The sequence below is a fragment of the Loxodonta africana genome, chromosome 10 (assembly GCF_030014295.1).
Source record: "Loxodonta africana isolate mLoxAfr1 chromosome 10, mLoxAfr1.hap2, whole genome shotgun sequence".
In the NCBI taxonomy this organism is placed as follows: domain Eukaryota; kingdom Metazoa; phylum Chordata; class Mammalia; order Proboscidea; family Elephantidae; genus Loxodonta; species Loxodonta africana.
Genome location: NC_087351.1, coordinates 78,534,412 through 78,553,610, shown reverse-complemented (window position 1 = coordinate 78,553,610; position 19,199 = coordinate 78,534,412). Strand labels below are relative to the sequence as shown.

The 19,199-nt window shown below is 39.3% G+C and overlaps 1 protein-coding gene across 1 annotated transcript; it reads right to left on the bottom strand.

Moving 5' to 3' along the window:
* Window positions 1-6,187: 6,187 nt before the first annotated feature.
* On the bottom strand, window positions 6,188-18,905 carry CCDC196 (coiled-coil domain containing 196). The gene is made up of 10 exons (XM_010588900.3): window positions 18,765-18,905; window positions 18,505-18,657; window positions 17,085-17,181; window positions 16,354-16,404; window positions 14,431-14,508; window positions 14,166-14,249; window positions 13,554-13,613; window positions 12,919-13,060; window positions 6,865-6,923; window positions 6,188-6,692 (listed from the first exon to the last, which is right to left on the bottom strand). Exons 1-10 carry the CDS (start codon window positions 18,812-18,814, stop codon window positions 6,609-6,611), a joined length of 858 nt encoding a protein of 285 aa, XP_010587202.1. The 5' UTR covers window positions 18,815-18,905; the 3' UTR covers window positions 6,188-6,608.
* Window positions 18,906-19,199: the final 294 nt, after the last annotated feature.

The following is a 19,199-nucleotide window of genomic DNA, read 5'->3' as shown; positions in this document are numbered from 1 at the left end:
CCAAACCCGTTGCCATGGAGTCAATTCCGACCCATAGTGACCCTATTAGACACAGTAGAACGTTCCCATAGGGTTTCCCAGGCTATAATCTTTATGGAAGCAGGCTCCCACACAAACACTAAAGCTATTTTCTGCCTGAATCTTAAGAGTATAGGGTAAAAGCTTGCACAGTATCACTTGCTGCTTTGACAATTACAACCGTAGACTAGTGATGAAAGTATCAGGTTTCTGTTGGCCTTATTTCATTTAGGAAAGAGTATGACAAACATTACTTGTCAGTTTGTGGTCATGGCAAACAGACAACTTTTAGGAGTGAAATGTTAGCAGATATCTTCTATATAGCTAGAAAGTCAAGGCAAAATAAATAAGTTATAAAAATACTACAAAAAAGTTATGGTTGTAAATGTATTGCTAATGGAACAGGGTGATTTTTTGAGTTGACCTTGAAATGGAAAAGTGTCTCCCAAATACAATCAAGGATATTTGGTTTATCAGTGAGTCCCTCGGGAGTCTGAGTAGTGTGAATGACTCTGACCTGATCAACCATCGGTAAGTTAACCAAGTATGTTTGACACACAAAGAGATCCGTATCTTGGATTCACTAAAATATAGACACCCATGCATAGCCAGCCAACTTAACTGAAGACTCTACTGCTGCACAGGTGAAAGTCAGAATCCAAAGTGAAGTCTTAAAGACAAAGTAGGCTAATAAGGCTACAGTATTTCAATTTGGTGTTTTGAAGAAATACAAAGGTTTGGAGCATTTGAGGGAAAAGTGATAAGGTTGAATTAATAATGAACTTAAAATTTTAATATTTGGGGGATGGCAAATGATTCATTAAGAAGTTATAAATCTCCGCTAGGAAGTGAACTTAGCAAAATCTAGGGGGGAAATGTTCAAAAGGTCAGATACTCGCCTAAACCCACTGTAGTGATAAAAAATAACATAATTTATTTTAAAACATTCAAATGGTGTTCTTTTAATCCAGTTTTAAATTTGGGGATCTGACTTGTTTAAGGCAATCAGTGGTAAAGTCAGATTTTATATTCTTGCCTTTTGTCCTTATTGCTTTGTCTAACCCAATTGGTTTGGAAAATCTCTCAGGACTGCTAAGCAGTCCATACGAGAAGCTGGACTATATGAAGAAGAATAGGACATCAGGATTGGAGGAAGAGTCATTAACAACCTGTGTTATGCAGATGACACAACCGTGCTTGCTCAAAGCAAAGAAGACTTGAAGTACTTACTGGTGAAGATCAAAGACTACATCCTTCAGTATGGATTACACCTCAACATAAAAAAAAAAACTCACATCTGAGCCAATAAACATCAAGATAAACAGAGAAAATATTGAAGTTGTCAAGGATTTCATTTTATTTGGATCCACAATCAACACCCATGGAAGCAACACTCAAGAAATCAAACGATGCATTGCATCAGGCAAATCTACTGCAAAAGACCTCTTTAAAAAGTAAAGATGTCACCTTGAAGTCTAAGGTGCGCCTGACCCAAGCCATGTTGTTTTCAATCACCTCATACGCATGCAAAAGTTGGACAATGAATAAGGAAGACTGAAGAATTGATGGCTTTGAATTAGGACGTTGGTGAAGAATATTGAATATACCAAGGACTGCCAAAAGAATGAACAAATCTGTCTTGGAAGAAGTACAACCAGCATGCTCCTTAGAACCAAGGATGGTAAGACTACATCTCACATACTTTGGCCATGTTATCAGAAGGAATCAGTCCCTGGAGAAGGACATCATGCTTGGTAAAGTAGAGGGTCAGCAAAAAAGAGGAAGATGGATTGACACAGTGGCTACAACAATGGGCTCAAGCATAACAAGTATTGTGAGGATGGCACAGGAGTGGGCAGTGTTTCACTCTGTTGTATGTGGAGTCACTATGAGTCAGAACCAACATGATGCCACCTAACAACAACAACTCAGGCCTGCCAGAGCATATAGGGACTAAAAAAGTACAGAGGTGGCTTTCTTGAAACAGAATGTCGATTTTACATATTCAGCTACCTCAGCTGGTAGAGAGTGAAACTGATCATCTCAGAGCTACAGACCCTGTTTTTTTATAGTCAGGAGAGGAAAAGATATGAGCTGAAACTGGAATATGAACTGGTAGTAATATCTAGGGTCTGGTGACCCGCTCTGGCCTCAATTAACTGGGACTTTGGATACCCTTTTAACATACCTAAACTTCAGTTACCTCATCTATAAAGTGAAGGAACTTTATGCTTATTTAAAGTTCCTTTTAATGCCAAAATTATGTGATTTCTTGTAAACCTTTCCCATCTTGTCATAGCTGCCTACTGCTGCTGTACCAGAAATACAAGTGGGTGGTTTTAAAAAACAGACCAAAAACAAAACAAAAACAGTTCAGAAGGCAAGAAGTCCAAATTCAGGGCACAAGCTCTAGGGGAAAGTTCTCTCTGTCTGCCAGCTCTTGGGGAAGATCCTTGTCTCTTTCAGAATCTGTAGCTCCAGCATCCGTAGCCCTGGCTGTCCTCGATTCCTTGGCGATCCTCACATGGTGTCATATTCCCCCCAATTTGTGCTTGTGTAAAAACTGCTTGGGCAGTGTCTGACCTCCTCCAACCCCACAAGGGGAAAGGAGAACCAAAATCAGCATCGCAAGGCTGACTCCCATCAGGTGGAAGCTGTCCAGACAAGCCTCCTCTCTCCACCATCTTTATTAATTCGGACACCAACTGTCCCTTGCACAGCAAGCACTCTTTACTTTCTCTGCTGGCTTCAATAATTCATTGCAGTGACCACACAGAACTCACAGACTATATTCACAATTATGGGGTTTATTAGGGAAGTGACAGTTACAGTTCAGACTCAGGAACACTCAAGATACAGCCCTTCCATCAGGGCAGCTTCCTCCCAACCATGCCCACAGGCACGCCTTTCCCTGGCCCTAGGCCCCTCCCCAAAGGCATTCAACTTTCTCTCTTCATGGCTGGAAAGCCCACGGTGCTGTCTCCTGCTGCCAGGTCTCTGCTGTCACTGCTTCTCACTGTCTTCAATGTTACAGTTGCTTTCTCTCTTGGTCTTCTGCTTCCAGGAGCTTCTCAGGAATCCTGGGTCCTCTCCTGGCTCTTTTTCCTTGGTGGTGGTAGGGGCCTCCTCTCTGCTCTGGAATTGGCTCTCTTTTAAGGCAAAACTGACCAATCCCCTTGGTGGACCACAGTTACCTTATCACACCAAAAAAACCCCTTTGCCTTCGAGTCAATTCTGACTCATAGCAACCCTATAGGACAGAGTAGAACTGGCCCATACAGTTTCCAAGGAACACCTGGTGGATTCGAACTGCTGACCTTTTTAGTTAGCAGCCGTAGCACTTAACCACTATTGCAACAGGGTTTCACCTTATCACACAGTCCTGCCCAGTCACCTGGGTGGGAGTTACAAGACCATGGCTAAAAAGGCCACACAAAAGTAAGCAGTCACACGGAAGCTTGCTTGTCTCTGCTATCCTTACAACTCAGAAGTGATTAGGTTGAGCACATAACCTACACCGATAAAAAAATAGTGACTCATTAATATAACAAAGAAAACCAGAAAGGATTATATCCACAGGTATGTTGTTATGGTAGGATTGCCCCATAGGGTTTCCTAGGCTGTAATCTTTATGCAAGCTGATCGCCAGGTCTTTTCTCCTGTGGAGTTGCTGATAGATTTGAATCGCCGACCCACCAGGAGTCCTAATCCACTGGTAAAAGGGTTAGGATTCCAACACATATCTTTGGGGGACACAATTCAACCCACAACAAGTCCAAAAATAAGTTTTTTAAAATGCACTTTTAAAAATTTAAGTTAGACTTGAAAGAAAGGAGCCCTGGTGGAGCAGTGGTTAAGCTCTGGGCTGGTCTGCCAACCAAAAGGTAGTCAGTTTGAATCCACTAGTCTGCTTCCATAAAGATTTACAGCCTTGGAAACTCTATGGGGCAATTCTACTCTATACTATAGGGTTGCTATGAGTCAGAATTGACTCAATGATGGTAGGTTTAATTTGGGGTTTGAGAGAAAGGTTTGAATTGGCTGGATACTTTACTCATTACCAGAATGTACAAAAGATTCCTACAGGTTAAGAAGTGTTTCATAATAAATCAATTTTCCCCATATTATTATGGGATAGGAAATCAATGATAATCAGATTAAAAGAAAAGATCTGAAGATCTCAGGAACTAAAATACTATCCAGCGATAACTTGCATAAGACGGGTGTCAAGAGATCTGGGACTTTACAATTAAATTTCTGTGATCTTATGCAATATCATTTACTGAGCCTCTAATAAATCTCAGGCACTGTGTTAGGTGCTCAAAATAAAAAGATAAATAATACATAGTCCTGGGTCTCAAAGATCTTATCATCTGGTGAGGGAGATGGTAGTGTAAACCAATAATTGTAATATACTTAATTAAGTGCTATATAGAGATAAGAAACTTAAAGGTTGGCAGTTTGAACACACCCATAGGTGCCTTGGAAGAAAGGCCTTGTGATCTGAAAGGTCACAACCTTGAAAATCTTAAGGAGTTCAGTTTTATTCTGACACACATGGGGTCACCATAAGTCAGAATTGACTTGAAGGCAACTGGTAGAGGTAAGAAAGCATACAGCAGTGCTTTTCAAACCTGTATGCACATTAGAATTTCCTGGAGAGCTTTTAAAAAATAGAGATGCTTCTCCTGCCTGGAGGGGAGATGAGACGGTGAAGGGGGTTAGAAGCTGGTGAAATGGACATGAAAAGAGAGAGTGGAGGGAGAGAGCGGGCTGTCTCATTAGGGCGAGAGTAATTGGGAGTGTGTAGCAGGGTGTATATGGGTTTTTGTGTGAGAGACTGACTTGATTTGTAAACTTTCACTTAAAGCACAATAAAAATTATTTAAAAAAAAAAAAAGAGATGCTTTCTTAGTCATCTAGGGCTGTTACAACAGAAATACCACAAGTGGATAGCTTTAACAAAGAGAGAATTATTCTCTCACAGTCTAGGATGCTAGAAGTTTGAATTCAGGGTGCCAACTTCAGGGGAAGGCTTTCTCTGTTACCTCTGGAGAAAGGTCCTTGTCATCAATCTTCCCTCATCAAGGAGCTTCTCAGCTCAGGGACCCTGGGTCCAAAGGATGCACTATTCTCCTGGTTCTTGTTTCTTGGTGATATGAGGTCCCCCTGTCTCTTTGCTTGATTTTCTCTTCTGTATCTCAACAGAGATTGATTTAAGACACAACCTAATCTTGTAGAGTGAGTCTTGCCTCATTAACATAACTGCTCATAATCCCACCTCATTAACATCATAGGGGTAGGATTTACAACAACAGGGAAATCACTGTCAGATGACAAATGGTGGACAATCACACAATACTGGGAGTCATGGTTTAGCCAAGTTGACACACATCTTGGGGGGACACAGTTTAATCCATGACAGATGCTATTGCCTTATCCCTCAGCAATCATGATTTAAATAATCTGGGCAGTGTCCCAGGCAATTGGTATTTTTAAAAACTCCCAAGGGGATCTAGTGCACATCACTGAGATAGAAAAACGGCACCAAAATTAGCCCTTAGGACAAATAGGCGATGATTAAGAAGACAAGCAGAGTCTTTTGGGCAGTGGAACAGCTTTGTGCAAAGCCACGGAAATGATAGCATTCATGGTGTATCGGGAAACCGTAAATAGTTCTGTAGAGCTCAATGTAGAATGTATGGGGAGTGGAGGGTATAGTGAAAGATGAGACTGGGAAATAGGCAGGACTTCATACTGAAGTCAGTGGAAAACCAGTGACATGGCATGATCTCATTTCTCTTTTAGAAACGATAGCTTCAGTGGCACTGTGGAAGATGGATCAGAGGGACTGAAGTGAGGGAGACCAATTAAAAGGCTGTGGTTATCCAGGCAGGAATGAGGGCCTGAATCAAACCAGTGGTACTGGAAAGGTATAAGATATTCAAAGAATAGATATTAAGGAGGCAGAATCAACAAGGCAGTTGGCTGTGGCTGTTGAGGGAGTAAAAGTACTCTAAACCTGTTGCCATTGGTCGATTCTAACTCCTGGGGACCCCATGTGCTACAAAGTAGAACTGTTCCGTAGGGTTTTCTTGACTGTAATCTTTGTAGGTGCTGATCATCACTCCTTTCACAGCACAGCTGGGTAGGTTCAAACAACCTATCTTTAGGTTAGTAGCTTTAGGTTAGTCGTACCGCCCAGGGACTTTATGGCATATAATTTTCCTTTTTTGTACGTTTGGTGGATCTGCTCAGAATTAAATGCTTTATACATGGAGAGAAGCTCCTTTTAATGGACTCATTAACAGCATCAATGTGGCTCAAACCTGGTCATTTCAAATTCAAGAGCAATCAAATAATCAGAAGCTGCTTATAATCCTTAAATGACTAAATTCCTGACAAGCTTAAGGCCAAGCACTTAACTAACATTTCCACCCAGATTGTGTGGGGAGGGAGGGAGTGTAGCATTAAAACAAAGGTCTGAGAGATTTTAATTAACACAAATGACTATGCCTAGTCTTCAAATCTGTCCAAAGCAAATGGTGTGAAAGCCTCCTAATCCTCCAGAGCTTCATCTGGCGGTGACCTCAGAAGAAAGAGCCGCCCTCCTTATCATCAAACCGACTTCCTTTGGCTCCTTGTTCTTTGTTGGTCTTTGATCCCAAATTCCTCTAAGACAGAAAAAAAGAAAAAAGACAGCGAAAACATAGAGTGCTGTGACACTCACTTTGCAAATCCCCTAAGAAAATTAAATTAGAATGTATGTTAACAAATGAATTCCCAACATACACACCCACTATCTAAGCAAACCTTTCACATGATTTTGAAAATTAAAGTTCTCACCACATTAGGTTCGTTTCTGCCTGTGGTTGCTCTGCCTGTAGTTGCACTGCCCATAGTACCTGACGGGAAACATTAGGGAAATGAGAGCTTCCTTTGAGAAAAGGATTGTTTTGTTTTGAATTGCAAGACTATTACCATTTGTCACAGTATTGTATAAATGTATCACTGTCTCTGGTATTGGCACTGATGTGAAATTTCTAATTGTTGTTTCAGATTATAACTTCATTAAACAGCATTTTTAAAGTTGAAGTGGCAAACCTTTTTTCTGCTGAGAACCTCTGTTCGTCAGGGAAAAATAAAATCATTTGAGAATTACATACAACTAAAAGCAACTTTGAGAGCCTATAAAATATATTTCTAATATTATTTTTAAATAAAAAATGAATGATAAATCCTACACATGCTCAGATAACTCAGATATAGTCCACAAAAAAAAAAAAAAAAGTCAATTATGGAGAGAACAAACCAAAGATAAGAATTTGCGGGAAGAGAAAAAGAAGGCAGAGAGAATGACAGGCACAGGCACAAGCTGAGGTAGATAAGGGAGGCAATAAAAACAGAAAAGAGAGAGAGAATGATATGGTACTAAATCGGCCCTGTAGTTAATCTGTCCTAGATTAGGGTCCTACGTTCTTTTCAATCTTCAAAATTTATATTTAGGAAAAGACAGTATTTCCCTCCTAGACTTCTCTGGGGTTTTATAGAAAGTGAAAAAATATCTTAGTTTAGGAATTAGGTTCATAACCTAATAATACTATAAACCTAACTTTGACATTCAGAAGTTTCAGGTTGCCTCAAAGCTTAAAAAGCCTATATTTGAGGGCGATATTACTTACCAAGGACCCAGACTTGAGCTAGCTGTGGGTTTCCGCCCCTGCCTTTCAGCGTTTTAGCTTAATGCTGCTGCTTTCCTTTCAGCAGCCCCTGCTGAAGTGAATTGCTACCACCAGGAAGAGTAATACCGAAGTGAAGCAGGTGGTAAAGGTTAAAGACGGAGCAACAACTTGTTTTCAGAACAGAGCGAGTTATAGAGTAAATAAGGTCTCAGGAGTGTTCATTTCCCACCTCACTGGGCTTTCCCCTGAATTTGTAAGTGTAGCATCATATTCACAGCCAATTCTGAGATTCTTCTCTAAATAACTCAAGGAAATCCTGAGATTTGGGGGTTGGAGAGTGGAAAAGCAAGGCTGTCAGAATCAAATGTTTTATCACAAGTTATATTATTACTGAAGATAAATCTCTTCTTTAAACAGCAGCAGGTATGATGAGAAATTCAGCTGAATTTAAAGATTGCTTCGTGCCTGTGCCCCCTAAGATATGTGACTGCAAAAGGCCACAAACAGAAACTAGCAAAGGGCTGCCATACACCGAGGTAAAATCGTAATTTTACACTGGTGGGGAAGTAAATCCCTTCAGATGTGACCTGTCTCTGTCAAGACCAAAAGGAAAGACTTCACCATAGGTGTCAGTAACAGGACAATATTTTTCTCTTCTCCAAGACTAGATGATAAAAAAATATATATATACAGTGCGTTAAACAGACAAGGCTGTCATTGGAAAAGGTACAACCTGGGCCTCAGGGGAATTTGCAGGTTAGGATTGTTTGAAGTACAACAAAGTCAGTAATATTAACACAACATTGTATTTTGCCAGCCAAACGCTGAGTATATAATGCCACTGCAATGCAGCCAACCAATACACAAAGTAGGGAGAAGAGGGATTCTTGGCCAAGAGCGGTGGGGCAAATCCTCCCACTACTTGGGAATGTGTAGAACAGAAGGTTCTATACTTTAATTTGCAAGAAGTTGTGTCCAGAATTAAATTCCATCCTTTCTTTAACAAAGGTTTATGAAATTCAATTCTTTTGTATAAAGTACTGAAACAAAAAGATCCACTACCTTGCACAAGTGCCCAAACTGGTTTTTAATTCAGTGTCTCAATCATCAGATTTATGTGTCGTGCAAAGAAACAATAATAGACAGGGATTGTGGAGGAAGCTGCAGAAGCTTTTCAAATGGAGGAAACTAGTTCAGGCAGTAGGGTAATAGGGAAGAACTGTGTAGAACACTAAGTTTAATAGTTTAATATGGTCTAATGAAGACTGCCAGTAATACATCCTGGTACCATAGAACATGGCAAAAAAACACCAATCTTTTTTTTTCCTAAAAAAAATTTTTTTTTTTTTTTTTATATAAATGTAGCACACTTTGTCCTAAGGGTAATAGAAGGCCGATCTCTCCCACAGCATTTCACATTTCCTAAATTACAACAATTTGTGGACTTGAAGCCTGGATGTGGTTGGTACCACCGACTGGGCTAATTATAGAATTGCAGATTCTGTCAACCTGTTTTGGAATCATGGTTGTTTTTTTAATTACTGAGCAAATTAATGTTAGAGAGTATGATTCTTCATTGGGAGGACTATACATTAAACGGTTGATATGTTTGGATTCAAATCATAGCCTTTACAGCTGCAAGAGGCACAGGAAACCATGTATCATACCATAACACTGTCATTTTATAGTATGGTATAGGAAATGAGCTTTGGCTATGGCATCAGAAGCCTGGCTTCTCTGAGCTTGTTTCTTGTTCTACAACACCTATCACATAGAGTCATTGTGAGGGTTACACAAAGTGGTATATTTTTCACATGCCCTGTAAGATGTTACGGTTGTTTTAGATAAAAAAAAGAAAAACTAAATGACTTGCCTGGGTCATTTAACAGGTGGGCATCAGAGTAAGGACTGCAACTCTTGTATCTAAATCCAGAGCTTTTTCCATTAAATTACATTTTCCCAAAATTTGATGGTGAAATGATTTCAGGTGGCAACTGAGATAAAATTAGGAGGTGCTGGAACACAGCAATAAATACTATAAAACACAGTGAGGAAATTATTCCCTTTTCAGTTCTTTCAAACTTGATGGCATAAAGAAGAAAGTTCCAATTTGGTACTGGTTTTCTTTTTTTTTATTGTGCTTTAGATGAAGGTTTACAGAGCAAATTATTTTCTCATTAAACAATGAATACATATATTGTTTTGTGACATTGGTTACCAACCCCATGACCTGTCAACACTCTCCTCTTCTTGACCTTGGGTTCCCTATTATCAGCTTTCCTGCCCCCTCCAGCCTTCTAGTCCTTGTGCCTGGGTTGGTGTGCCCATTTAGTCCCCTTTTGTTTGGCCTGCCTAATCTTTGGCTGAAGGGTGAACCTCAGGAGTTATTTCACTACTGAGTTAAAATGGTGTCCAGGGGCCATAATCTTGAGGCTTCTCCAGTCTCTGTCAGACCAGTAAATCTGGTCTTTTTTGGGGACTTAGGGTTTTGTTCTACATTTATCTCCAGCTCTGACCGGGACCCTTTACTGTGATCCCTGTCAAAGCAGTCAGTGGTGGTTGCTGGGCACCATCTAGTTGTGATGAACTCAGTCTGGTAGAGGCTGTGGTAGTTGTGGGCCATTAAACCTTTGGACTAATTTTTCCCTTGTGTCTTTGGTTTTCTTCATTTTTCTTTGCTCCAGACAGGGTGGGACCAGTGGAGTATCTTAGATGGCCATTTACAAGCTTTTAAGACCCCAGACACTACTCACTGAAGTAGGATGTAGAGCACTTTATTTATAAACTATGTTATGCCAATTGAGCTAGATGTCACATGAAACCATGGTTGGGTACTGGTTTTCTTTAAAACTCTTTAAACCTTTCTAATCTCAGTTCCTAGTAAAGATTTAGCAGGCTTTGGGTTTCAGCATATTGCTCGCACATCAAAATTTTGTTCTCTGTATACTTTTATTACAGAAAATTATGTTGGTTTTTCACTTAAAATAGTAATATAAATTTTACTTTCAAAGAATTCATTTAAGAAGTTAAAGAAGCCAGCCTACACAGAAAATATTGAATAAAGTGACATATAAAGTTTGGAAAACATTGAGCGCCACCAAACCACCTCTCTACCATTTCGCTGTTGGTAATAATCCCTTAACTCAATTACTTTAAAAATCCCTCTTTGAAGAGAAATAATATTTTTTTCTTTTTTTCCTTTTCAATAATCAGACACTGGGTTATAAGTAGGTCAAAATCCGTTGCCATCAAGTCGATTCTGACTCATAGGGACCCTATAGGACAGAGTAGAACTGCCCCATAGTGTTTCCAAGGATTCGAACTGCCGACTTTTTGGTTAGCAGCCATAGCTCTTAACCACTGTGCCAGAAGTAGGTCAACACAACCAAAATCTAGGACTCAGTTAGATGTCAGATTCACCTGGGCTCAGACAAACCCAATGACTTTGTGTATGTTTGGGTTAGAAAATGAAACCGATCTATAATCAGTGCTCAACAAATGCATAGTCAATAAAGCTGGGAGCAATGGATCACTCATGCCTGTGGCTGCTTTCATTTCTGGTAAATGGACAGCTTAATGACCTATCACCTAATTCTCCAGGAGCATATGAGGAGAGGTAAGAAGAGGGTTTTGACCTGTGGGCTGTTCCAGTTCAAAGTTGATTTAATGTTCTTCAAGCAAGGGAAATAATAATAATAAACCTCCTGAGGTAATCAAGTTGAATGGAGCCCTTCATTTTAGTATTTACTTGTTTGATTTGAATCTGGAGTTAAAAGACTTTTGGATCCTTCTTCTGTGGGCCCCTTGAAATGACATTCAGCTAATTTAAAATGAGGTAATAACCCTAATAACCCTCCTCTCCTCCATCTTCTTTATTTGTATCATAATGACTTTATACTGCTTCTGGTTGCATTCGAGGTTCTTATTCAGCATCATCACAAGCTCCTGCTGTCCAGTTCTTATCAAAAGATCAGTTGAAAGAAAAATATGTATGGAATACGTATTGCCTGAAGGATAGGTAGCCTGTCCAATCTTCTAGATTTTCTAAATTTTGCCTACGGATCAAGTGAGAGTGCTATGTACTTAGACCAAACTGTCTTGAGTTGATCCAACACTTATTTGAATTTTAAACTTAATAATTTGTTATCAGATTGTTCTAAAGAATAGAATAAGAAACAGTCTAGGAAATACAGATATAAATTCATTTTAGAAATATTGTTGAGGACATTGGCTACTATATCATACCTATGGTATCCTGCCCCTTTAAGGACCTGAAGGAGAAATTTCTCTCAGGTCTCAGTACCAGGAAAAGCTGTTTCTCCTGAGAACTGTTTGATTATTCCTTCATGGACACTATAAATCTGTTTCTTTTTGCTAGAAATCCAGAATGAACTTTGTAGCCTACCTCTGTCAACTATATTATACATTTTCATGCATTTACGAGGCTTCAGTTATTTTCATTTTGTCTTGATTTACTCATCTGTCTATTTAATCATATGTATTATGTGTTTTTATAAGCTGTTCAAGTCCTTTTGGAATAAGACTAAGAAAAAATTAGAAATACACATACTGATACTGATAGAACATTTTCATTCTTTGACCATGATTTTTCATTATATGCTTTCCAGAGTTTAAATTCATAAATACTTGAAATTTTAAGAATCCTTTCCTTCTACCTCTTAAAGTCAGTCCTCTATTCTTTTTTTTTTTTTTATGGTAAACAATATGATTTTGTCTAATAATGCCATAAATTCTTTAGAAGAAATCACAAACATTCCAAGAGGCACATTTGGATTGCTAAACCTTACAACCATGGTCGGATGTCTATCTCCTGACCTTCTGCTCTGAAGCAGCAGAGTCTAGTCCAACAAGATTGGTGAGATCAAACAACTCTTAATTCCTAGGAAAGAGGGGGAGGTGGGGGCGTGGGAGCTAACATTTTATTGAACGCCAATTTTGTACCAGATAATCATTAAGTTTATCATATATTATCTAGTCTTTAGAAAGAAAAATTTAATTTCCCCTGGAGGGATTCCTTACCTTGGTACAAGATCTTCTGAATAGTTATATTGATAATGATGGTGATGAAATTTATTATAATAGCACTAACTTACCATGTGCCAGGCATTGTGCTGATCCCTTTACAAGTAAAGAGTTCCCCAATGTAAAACAAAACAAGACAAAGCCTCAAACTGTGCACCTATGCTTCTCTACCTACCTTGTGACCCACGAAGATTTAAGAATGCTTGCTTTGGCTCAAAATTCTGCTGTAAGTACAGTGATAATTTCAGGTCATTGGCCTTCTGGTAGTTCTTCAAGGCTTCAATTCTCAGCTCAATCACTTTGCCATGAAAGTCATTCTGCAAGAGAACATTTTTCAAAAAATACTCATATAGCATTAACTTCTTGAAAGTTGCATGAATCTTTTTTTACTCAGAAGTTACAAAAATGATCCCATCATGTTCAATCTTTAAAAGTTGGGCAGATTTTTCCCATTTCAAATAGAACAAAATCAACACCATAGGAAGATATGCTATTTGTCCCAAGTTGCTTAAGTTAAAGCCAGAGATAGGTCCCTCCAGCCACCTCCACATGATGCATTTCTTATAAGCAGGACAATTGATAATTCCGAACGAGGGGATTGGTTTAACAATAAGAAGCTAAAAGCCAGAAAGTCTGCTGCCACTGCCCAAGACTGACCTTGTTTTGAGGAAACATGAAATTGTTCAACTCACCTCAGCTATCCTGCAGTATTTTTAAAGCTGAGGGCCCCATGAGATAAAACTAGTCATTTGACTTTATATTGTATGACTGAAATTGCATCCCATGTTCAGCCTTGGAAGACTTTAGTACCTGAAAGATGTTGGCTTGTTCCTGATAACTGACCCATTCCATTTTCCTCTGTTGCTTTTCCTGGTGGAAGAAAGAATCTCTGGGTAACAAAGTAAATTAAAATCAGAAATCAGTTTTCTCTATATATTGCAAGATCCTTAAGCAGCATTGTGGTGTTATAGATCTTGTAGGTTATAAATAATTACTCATTAAAAATTGGATTCAACTGTATACCTCTTATTGGCCTCACCTATACAGTCCACTCTTCAAAAGCTACAAGCTTAATGAATAGGGTCATTTTCTGCAAATGAGTTAGGTATGAGAAGATTGCATACAAATATGATACCTATAAATAAATTTTCAAAAATAAATTAGCAAGTGTTCTGAAATCACATAGCTATTGCAGTGTTGTCATTGTTAGTACAGCTTTTCCCACTCTACCCTTGCTAACATGACTTCCCGGAAACTTACAGTGTCACTCTGACTCAAATATAATATACCAAGGGAACTGGATCACCTATAAAAATTTGCATTGGTTCAGGAACCACCATAGCGTAGGCAGATTACTGTTACATTAAAGATTTTTAATCTATCAGCTGAAAAAGCCACTATTATTCAGAAAGATCATTTTACCTTCCTTATCTCCTTCACTTTCTCTGTACATGATGTCTCCTGGTCACTCCTGGTCTTCCTAGATGATGAGGGGTATTTGGGAGCCTGGTATGAAAGAAGAGAGCTAAGGGAATAGGTGGCCCTAGGAAAGAAGTGCAGACAGTAAATCCAATATACACAGATCCTAGCTATTTGCCTACCCAAACCTGCCCTGATTTTCGACAGTCTGTTTTTAGCTGTGTGGCATCAGCAACCTTGAAATTCTAAGTCCATGCAGTCCACTTGCTCTTCCATCCTGCAAGTTTACCTTGTTTTTTATCTGTGGTGCTTTTTGTTGATCACTGGGTTCTTCTGTTTCAAATGTCTGTGGAGAGACATTTTGACAAAGCTTAAATTAGCGATTCAGGGAAGTAGAAAACCAACATGGGTCAAGGCTTTTGGCTCCTGCCAGCAAGCAACTTCTCAGAGCTCAACATGAAAAGTGTACTACCAAAGGGTGCTCAGAATGAAATGAGTCCTTCTATTTTAACCCTTAAGCATACCTTATAATAACAAAAACTACCGAGTGCCAGACACTACACTGAGTATGTTACAAACATTCTCATTTAATCTTCACAGCTTTTTGAAGAACTATCTTTATTTCCATTTTATAGATGAGAAAACTAAGACTTGAAGAGGCTAAGTCATTTGTTTAATGTCACACAGCTAGGAAAGTACTGAGCTGGGATTTGAGCTGGATCTCTGACTCTGAAGATTGTGCTCTTAATCACTAGGCATGCTGCCCTTCTTTGTTTCTCTCTAAAAATATGAGTAGGGAAAGTTGATCACAAACTAAGATATATGGACACCCCTTGTATAAAGTCTCTGAGAATTCTGGAGAAGCTGGATTTTGATAAAGAAATTGTGCTGGAAGATTTCTTATCACAAGGATTCAAGAACTCATCTAAAACATCTGGCAATTCATGGAGCTGATTTGTAAATGCCACTGAGAACTAAGGAAGCAGATCTCAGTACAAAATGCAGGGCTCAATGGTATGCTGTTTATCTGTGGAAAGGTGAGATGAAAAGCAGTCAGAGATCACACCACACACCTGTTTATATCACAAGACACAATCTGCTCTTTCAGTCACGTAGTCTGTGAAAAAGAACTCCCGACCTAAGAGCTAGCCTACAAAGGCATTTTCCTCTTGATTTCCCAGCAAAGGGCCCTAATATTGTTTTCTTACACAATGCAGTAGTTGTTGAAAAATTAGAAGGAGATTAGAGTTAGGTATTTACTTGTTTGTTCACTCAACTTGTATTTATTGATTGTCTATTATATGCCAAGCAGTTTGCTAAAACCAGTTGCTGTGGGGTTGATTCCGACTTATGGCGACCCCAAGTGTGTTAGAGTAGAACTGTGCTCTACAGGGTTTTCAGCAGCTGATTTTTAGGAAGTAGATCACCATGCTTTTCTTCCGAGGCTCCTCTGTGTAAACTCAACTTCCAACCTTTTGGTTACCAGCTGAGCTCATTAACTGTTTGCACCACCCAGGGATCCCTAGCATTGTGCTAGGTGCTAGGGATTCAGAGATGAGCAAAGAAATCAAGATCACTGGAGGAGAATATATTCGGTGGGGGGGGGGTGAGGGAGTGGGGGTAGGCAGGGAGACAAGGAACAAGTAAAAATAAAAAATAATAAGAATATATTATGAAAAGTACTATGAGTGACATGAACAGAGATGTATAACAAAAGTAGGATGGAGCGTGCCCTAGAAGAAGCGAACAAGGAAGGTCTCTCTGAAGAGGTGACAATTAAGCTGAGACCTGAAGGATGAGAATGAGCCAGCCATGAGAAAATAGCATTACAGGCAGAGGGTAGAGCAAGAGGAAAACCTTAAGATAGAAAAAGAGCTTGACGCGTTTGAAAATATAAAGAGGCCAGTGTGGTAGTTGCATAGAATGCAAAAGGACTGCTGTGAGAGAAAGAAAGCTGGAGAGGTGGGCAAGAGGCATATTATGCCACAATAAGGAATGGCTGTAAGGGTTTCCATCCGAAGAGTGACGTGATTTGATTGTTTTAAAAGATCACTTTGGCTGCTGTGCAAAGAATGAATTGGAGTGAGGAGGCAGGGACATGAAAAAATAAGGTTGGGGGTCAGAGGAAAGGAGGTTCTCTTTGCATTATGGCCTGTAGGACAATACTTTCAAGACACTCTTGGAGGCATACCTTGTTCCATAAAATCTCCATTTCCTTCCGAAGCATCTTGTTTTTCTTTTCCTGTTGGAGAGGGGGAAAAAAACAAACCAGAAATTAAAGTGAGATTGGAAGAAATTACTAAGTAATGGGGTAAGAGGAGTACAGGGACACAGTAAACCACAGAGGAAGGCAATGACTAGGCCTAGCCCCAAAGCTAAGAGCATGAGTGATGAGTTTGATAAGCATGATAATAAAACATAATAACTTTAATTATGGTAATTGTAGCATGATACCAATAGGAACAGATTCCTCACACTTGAAACACTTAAGATATTCTGGTCCTACAGCAACTTCTCTGGGGCTTAGACCACTAATTTTTCATTTTTAAGATCCTTTACATCATTAATTTTTAAAATTTTAAGAATCTCTCAGAGAAAACTATTTCTCTTCTTTTTGATAGGTATTCTCTATACTTTCTAAAATGTGAAGAGTTAATATTGTTGTATTCATTAACCCCCAGATGAAAGGTTAAAAAAAGCCAAAAGAAGAATTTTTTCTAGCTAGTCTTTGTTCTTCCCAACATTCTATCTGACTCTCTTTGGACCACCCTGAGCTTTCTAGATTAAGGAAATAGGGGTGTTAGAAGTTAGATGCTAGAGATGGGAGATGAGCACTCTTTATTGCCTTCTACATCTGACAATAGCAATGCAATTGAGCCCCGTTCAGAATGCTGTTCTCTGGAGCACCCACCGACAACTTACTAGGTTCTGCTTCATCTCTTCTGCTTCCTTGATGAGCTCCACTACTGAGGATTCATGAGCACACTTTCCTGCCATGATTTGCCTCATGATCTGCAGACTGGAAGGAAGAGAGACATCATATAACATATGTACTTCCTAAAGGTTAATATTAATATTCTGCAATCAGTCAGAAAGTACTCTGCCATGGGAGTTAAATGGGGGCTGAAATCCAAGAAGTTGTGGCATCCCCTCTGGTCATAGAAGGTCTCTATAACCAGGATGATTCCATTCCTAATTGACATTTGTTTTAGCTATTGGCTCCATAAAAATTCCTGTGCTCTATGATGTTCACAGATTAGGTGTCCAACTTCCAGGTCTCCTCTGTGACCCCTCAGAAGAGAGAATATTTTGGTGTATGACTTTGGAGAAAAATGGGGTTGTTCTTCCCTTGTGGGAAAAAGAAAAGGTGAAAGAACTTACTGTCTTCAAGCTAAATCCCAGAGTTATTCCCTATCCCAATCTCTGTCTGCCTGCCTGTGTTCCCCCTTGCTTCTCCATAAAGACAGTCTGCTGGCAAGGCCACTTATACCGTTATGGTTGTCCCCAGAAAATCCAAACCATTAAGAAATTTCTAATAAAATCTGAATTGGTACCCAAATCTTTGACTGCAAGAGAAGGTATTTTTTAATATTAATTAACTTCTGTTTTTGTTTCTTGTACTTTTACTTCCTTTTACTTTTTGTTAGCTCTCAGTGGAAAATCTGGTTTTTGTGCTCTCTTGCCTTGAGAGAAGTCTGTGTTACTGGTACTTGACCACAACCTCCTGCCTGACTTTTGTCTTCGAAATTCTGAGTTCCTTGAGATGCTTATGATAAGGATAGAGCGTGGAGGGAGACCCATTGAGGGGCTGTTCCCTGAGATTACTAAGGAAACAAAGAGTTGGTAGGTCCCGAGAACAGTGAGCGCCCTAGTCAAGAGTCAAGATCTTAGCAGTCTTGTATATTTAGGGAGATGGGACACTAATCCAGGGGGTGCTAGGCTCAGAAAAGATTGCCATGGCACTGCTTGGCATGCAGAGAGCAGAGTCATCTATCCTTAAGAGATTCTGCAGACATGAACAAGGAAGCTATCTATCAGTGTGACTATGATAGATGAAGATTAAAGACCCTTTCTCTTTTTCCTGGTTGAGCACTCCAGGGAGGAAGAGTTTAACTGTAACCTTGTAGGTTAAGGGCTCTGAATCATGTTTAATTTTACTAAATGAAAATAAAGGATTCCTTGCCAACTTGATTTTTTGGTTACAAATTTATTATCTACAACAGCTAAATTTCCAAGTCTTTTTTTTTCCCAAACAAATGTAAATAATTATTGCTAATCCTGTGGAGACAGAGGTTCTCCGATCTTTCAACCTCTATGAAATCCTAGGGTAGGTAGCCCTTACCTTCTTTGTTTTTCCTCCAAGTTAGACATTAACTTCTGGAATAAGAGATTGTTTTTATCTTCTAAGGGTTTAAGCATCTCTAGCAGTTCCTGCTTCCTTAGGTTTAAGTCTTCACTCAATTCCTCTAAGTAATTGTCATCTGCTTTAGAAATTCTGTGGGAAGAGACACCATAATGCTAGCCTTAGCCTGAGTTAATAAATAGAGACCCTCTTCTCCCTTCTGGGTAGTTACCATCTGGCAGCTCCTATCAATGACTCACCTAGTTTTTGAGTGCAGGCATGATCCTGAAGAGTTTCCACCATTCATCATCTTGAAGGGGAACTTCTACTTTAAGAATAAAGAGGTCTTCTTAAAATACAGTGCCTTTTCTTCCTATCAAGTCATCATTTTTGTGCTTCTGTTCTTGAAACCCCTGATGCATTGGACTGATTTTAGCAACAGCTTGAGGTCACAATAGCCCTAAGACTACAAAATCAACAGGTCTTTTAAGTAGCTCCAACATCACTGGCAGCTTATTGACTTAAGGTACTACTAACTACATTTGACTGGTTCTTGCGTTTGACTGGTTCTTGCCTTAGCTTTAGCCGAATGCCAAAAGCTTTTATTCTGAAGTCTGAATGAATAGGAAAAAAATCACAGCATATCTACATTATGGAGTCCCTATTATGTTAATGGTAGCCTGTCAAAAACAACT